The following is a 5,972-nucleotide window of genomic DNA, read 5'->3' as shown; positions in this document are numbered from 1 at the left end:
AAGAGGCAGCAGGTCCTGGCTCCAGTCCAGAGGAGGCAGTGAGTCCACGAGACAGGGCAAAGCGAACTCGGTCTCACGGGAGTAGGGGTTGAAGGAAGGCTCAGGGGAATCAGTCCAGAGATGCACACAGCCCTCAGAATCCCCAAAGGCGAGGGCCTGCTTGCTGGCTGACACGTCAAATGTCATTAGCAGAGGCCCCACAGGATTCACGTGAAAGATGTCTGCTGGATTGGCCAGGCCTGTGGGCTCACAGAACTGGCACTGCCCTAGGAGGGAGAAGGAAGCCCACTGAGCCCTTGAAGATGAAAGGGAGCCATCCTTTTATGCCCTTCCTACCCTCTTCCCCTGGTATCAAGCAAAGATGGGCCCCAAATCCATTCCTAGAGATAAGAGAAAGTACCATCTGATGCCTTCCCATAAACCACAGAGAGGTTTGCTACCCAGCAAATGACAATTCTAAAGTTGTTTTGCCTGCTCTACCGATATTTTTTCCATATGTGTTCTTCACACTCGGAGAAAATAAAAGCTCTAATCTCTTACCAAACCTAAGTGAGACCCTGAGATCCCTCAGAAAGGTTACTTTTTCCCCAACAAAGAAATTCCAGGAAGCACACTTCTTCTTGTGCCTAGTTCCCCTTCACTCATTGACTCCTCCTACCCCATCCCACATCCCCTTCATACCTGACTGGGAGATGATAGCAAGACGAGAAGTATATGTAGGGATGAAGCGTAAGAAGGCAGGATCCACATGAACTTGAAGTGGTGTGATGGCACGCATCATGCGTAGATCATACACCTTGAGGAAACGGTCACAGGCCAGGCCGGTGAGGCGGCTGGAGAAACCACAAGTGGCTAGCAGGTTGCCGTGCACATCAAAATCCGACAGACTCCCTGAGAAGGCATCAAACTCATGCTCCACCTTAAAAGTACGGAGGTCTCGCAGGGAAACCTGAAGAAGAGAGAACTTGGTTATCTGCCAACGCTGCTATCAGGAAGAGGACCTGCCACCTACCCAACCTTGTGAGGCCCCTACCCTAAGAACTATGGCTCTGGGCTTCCCTGGTGGCGCAGTGGTTGAGAGTCCACCTGACGATGCAGGGGACATGGGTTCGTGCCCCAGTCCGGAAGATCCCACATGCCGCCGGAGCGGCTGGGCCCGTGAGCCACGGCCGCTGAGCCTGCGCGTCCGGAGCCTCCTCCGGGAAGATCCCACATGCCGCGGAGCGGCTGGGCCCGTGAGCCACGGCCGCTGAGCCTGCGCGTCCGGAGCCTCCGCAACAGGAGAGGCCACAACAGTGAGAGGCCCCCATACCGCAAAAAAAAACAAAACACAAAAAACTACGGCTCTAGGATACTGACAATTAAAGCATAAAAAAAGCAAAAACAGACACCAAGAGCTGGATGGGACCCCAAAGAGAGCTCTTGTTTACCCCTTTGCCTCTGAGATACCCATTTACAACAGAAAACATCAGGCTGAAAGATAATCTCATAGTATAACATGGCTAAGTAGGAACTCAATCCATTCCTCCCACCCTCCAACTACAGCCCCAGAAATGAGGAAAAGGCAGAGCCCAATCACATATCTGGTGAAACAGGCCCCATGGTGGGAGGAAAAGTGGAACGTAGTCAGTCACCCTGCCAGATGTGTGGCCACAGAAGAAGAAGCGATTCGTCTGTCTCATGATAGTGACTCCAGGGGTCTCAACTGCATACTGTGGAGGGAAGCGGGAGAAACCAGTGAGAATGATTCTTCCCACAGACCAAAGGAACAGAAAGGTCGCACACATCACAGGCATTTCCAGCTAATACTCCCCCCAATAACCTCAGGCCCTGCTTGTACCTTCTGAGTCTCCTGGACAGTGTTAAGGTCAATCTCCAATATGTGGTTCTGCAGCCCACCAACGAGCAGAGTGCTGCTGTCAGTCAGCAGCAGACTGTGCATATCTTCACTCTCATCCAGCCTGTGAGAGAGGAAAAGCTAAGGGGCCAGGGTCTCAAAAGTTTCCAATTCTCTAGACTTCCCACTCTGTGAGGGACCCTCTTTCCCAGTCCAGAGGTGAGAAACTACTTACAGGTAATCAAATATAATAAGGCCTCCACGGGCCATATACTTCAGGTTGTTCTTGGTAAGAAAAAGGATGCCATTCTCCAGGCTTTGGATCTGCCGAATGTCATCACTGCCATTGACCTGAAATGATGAGTAGCGTTCCAAAGCTGGGCCGAAAAATGACGTGGCATGGCCCTGTAGTGGACAAAAAGATGAGAGACATCCTGAGTGGAGGGGCAAGGCCATTCCAGATACAGAGACTGGACATTGCTCAGTTTTTCTCCATTCTTGCCTGGCCTTTCTGGCTAGCAGTGACTAAGGCATAAGGCTGAGCACCAATCTTAGTGATAAAAACACTGATAATACTATCTTATGTTTGTTTAATGCTTCACAAAGTAGTTCTATAAACTCTACCTCATTTTATCCTCACAATGTCCTTGCTGAATAGGTAATGGCTCAGTTGCTTAGAACAGTGCTCAGAAGGTCAGGGACATGGGTTCAATCCTCCAATGGACAGCTGGCTTTCATATGTTCCACAGTCTTTTTTTTTCATTTAATAAATTTATTTATTTAATTTTTGCTTGCTTTGGGTCTTCGTTGACGTGCGCAGGCTTTCTCTAGTTGTGGCGAACGGGGGCTACTCTTCATTGTGGAGCGTGGGCTTCTCACTGCGGCGGCTTCTCTTGTTGCGGAGCACGGGATCTAGGCTCACGAGCTTCAGTAGTTGCAGCACGCAGGCTCAGTAGTTGTGGCTCGTGGGCTCTAGCGTGCAGGCTCAGTAGTTGTGGCGCACGGGCTTAGTTGCTCCGAGGCATGTGGGATCTTCCCGGACTAGGGCTCGAACCCGTGTCCCCTGCATTGGCAGGCGGATTCTTAACCACTGCGCCACCAGGGAAGTCCCCACAGTCAAGTCATAATCTCTACCAGCCAACTGGGAAATGTGTACTGTGGGTCACAGGCTGGAATAGAGAGAATGTGAAACTCATGCCATCCTTGGCTCCTATGACATCATCCACTCCTGGTTTCTCTCCTGACTCTTAGCTCACTATCTTCTCCTTATGTGCAACCCTTATGACCACTCTTGAAACATGGCTATTCCCAGCCCACTATCTTCTCACTCTACTTTTCTTCCTAGATAATCTCACCCACTCTTAAGGTTTTAACCATTCATTTTAAAGTTGATGAATCCTACTTTTCTCCTCCAGCCCAGACCACTGCCTCAAGCTTCAGACTTATACATCCAAATACCTACTATATGTCTCTCTTTAGATATCCCATGAGAATCTCAAACTGTTACATCCTAAATCAAATTCACCATCTTGGGCTTCCCTGGTGGGGCAGTGGTTAAGAATCCACCTGCCAATGCAGGGGACATCGGTTCGAGCCCTGGTCCGGGAAGATCTCACACGCCTCAGAGCAACTAAGCCCGTGTGACACAACAACTGAGCCTGCGCTCTAGAGCCCACGAGTGTTGCAACTACTGAAGCCTGCGAGCCTAGAGCCCGTGCTCCGCAACAAGAGAAGCTACAGCAGTGAGAAGCCCACACACCACAACGAAGAGTAGCCCCCGCTGGCAACAACTAGAGAAAGCCCGCATGCAGCAACGGAGACCCAACGCAGCCAAAGATAAATTAATTTTAAAAAAAATTCACCATCTTTACCCCATTTCAATTCCTCTTAACTGTACTCCCTATGGTACCATGATCTACTCAGTGGAGTAAGTCACTGGTAGTTGACTTAAATCTTATTTATTTTACTTCCTAAATATTTCTCGAATCTGTTCTCATGTATAAATCTCTACAGTGCTTCATTCAGGCCTTCCATGTATTTTATGTAAACTACTACAACATACTGCACACTGACCTCAGAGTCCTGCCCCATTCCCCTTAAATCAAACTCTATGCTGCTACCTCAGCACTCCACCTAAGATGCAAACCGGACCTTGTCTTTCTGGATAAAAACCTTCAGTGGACTGAAGAATCAGTCCAACTCTTTTAACATAGCATATGAGGTTTTTTAGAATGTTCTCCCCCCAATATCTGCATGGCTCCCTTCTAGGGAGATTAAAATGGACATCCTGGCCTGCATCCAGGTCTCTACTCAAATGTGACTTTATCAGAGAGCCCTTCCCTTGACCAACTATGTAAAATAGCAACACCTCCCACCCTTCGATACCTCAACTCCCTTATTCCACTGTATTTTTCTTAAGGATTCTAAGCAACACCTGATATGTCATAAATATATTTGTGTTGCCTTTTAAAATGCTTATTACAAACTTAGACCCCAGAGCAAGGTCTGGCACCTTAAAGGTGCTCAAAAAACACTGGCTGAAGAAATGTCTAACTCTTCAGCTTCATCGTCTAGTCCAGTAAACCCTACTTGCTTATAGTTCCTGCACTCTGCAATCATCATGCTATACAATATCTTGGGAATCACTGTTTACCCCGTTGCTTTTGCCAAGATAGCATTTCCTTCTCTTCTTCACCTGACTCCTACTCATCTCTCAAGACTCAGTGCAGGTGTCACTTCCTTCTGGAGATCCCCTAATCCTCTTCTATGCTCACCAACACTCAGTATGTATTTTCACACTGGCATTTATTAGTTTATATCCTAAATTCATAATTATTAAGTGAAACATTTTAGTTTCTTTTAAAGTGCCATAAAATTATCTGTTCATATGTTTTTTTTTGTTTTCCTTGTTGTCCTGTGAACTCCGGAGGGCAAGGATTATGTTTTATTCAGCTTTATTCCCTGGGTCTAGCCTGTCAGTAGATACTGCCTACTGAAATGAGTATATTACCAAAAACATCCACTCATTCCAATGGAAAAACAATTCCCGCCCTATGGAAGGTAAATTAGTAAACCAAGAATACCATGTTATTTCTTACAAAATCTTTGGGCTCCCTAGCATATTGGCAATATGGATACATTTTAAGAAATTAACAATGATAACTGCTCCCAGAGAGATTATAATCAGCCAAAGACAAAATGATTCCATGTAACACATGCAGAAACACGCACTAAACATTCTATAATTAGGGAATTCCCTGGTGGTCCAGTGGTTAGGACTTGGCGCTTTCACTGCAAGGGCCCGGGTTTGATCCCTGGTTGGGGGTACTAAGATCCCACAAGCCATGCGGCACGGCCAGAAAAGAAAATATTCTACAATTATAAAAATGGAAAACAGAGAAGGAGCATTAGAGACTATATTTAGATGGCTATAGGCTAACTGATGTGTACAGTTATTAAGATTAATCAAAGCATGGAATGGGCAAATTGTGGTAGAATTGGGATGCCTTCTGAAAAAGAACACCTATGTAACCCATCTCTGGATCCTATGACTCCCTCTTTCTCCCTCCACTCCCCTCCTCTTGGCTTGACTTGGAGACCCAGCTAACTTTCATCACCTCAACTCAGTTCTGGCTCCCTGCAAAGCATCTGTTCTTGGATTAAAACCAGATAAAAGACCTCCAACATCTCCGTCCAGCCATTACAAAGGAGTACAGTTCTTACCCCATGGCTTCCCACCCACAGCATCTCCTCGTGCAAGTCAAAGTGGGAGACGGAGACAGGCACACCCACTTCAGCCACCACACTGTGCAACTCAGAGTAGACACCTTCCATTATGTGCACTGACTCCTGGACGGGAAGAGCCTCTAAGGCCACTCCCTCCGGGTCCAGCTCCACATTCTGTAGCAGACTTGGGTTCAGGTGGGCATCCAGGACAGGATCCAGGGCAGAATGCATGGCTGGGGCATACTCTGCTAGTCCAGGGTCCAGAACCTCGAAGTTCATGATGATGATGATGATGATGGCAGCAGATTAGACCCGTGTCACACCCTCCCTTGCCACAGCCCCTTTGGATGCCTGACCCAGCCTTCAGCAGGGTGACACCAGTGTACCTAGAATGAACATCCTGACCTGC

The 5,972-nt window shown here is 47.6% G+C and overlaps 1 protein-coding gene across 1 annotated transcript in view; it reads right to left on the bottom strand.

Annotated features, from left to right (window-relative positions):
- Positions 1-5,972, bottom strand: part of PAN2 (poly(A) specific ribonuclease subunit PAN2) — a 15,060-nt gene that overhangs the window by 8,243 nt on the left and 845 nt on the right. The window contains 6 exon segments of the mRNA XM_007467721.1: positions 1-266; positions 682-949; positions 1,635-1,712; positions 1,841-1,961; positions 2,073-2,242; positions 5,561-5,968. Coding sequence (XP_007467783.1) covers positions 1-266; positions 682-949; positions 1,635-1,712; positions 1,841-1,961; positions 2,073-2,242; positions 5,561-5,842 — 1,185 coding nt within the window. The 5' untranslated portion in view covers positions 5,843-5,968.

This window comes from Lipotes vexillifer, unplaced genomic scaffold, assembly GCF_000442215.2.
Source record: "Lipotes vexillifer unplaced genomic scaffold, Lipotes_vexillifer_v1.1 scaffold387, whole genome shotgun sequence".
Taxonomy (NCBI): Eukaryota; Metazoa; Chordata; class Mammalia; order Artiodactyla; family Lipotidae; genus Lipotes; species Lipotes vexillifer.
This window is presented reverse-complemented; position numbering and strand designations above follow the sequence as displayed.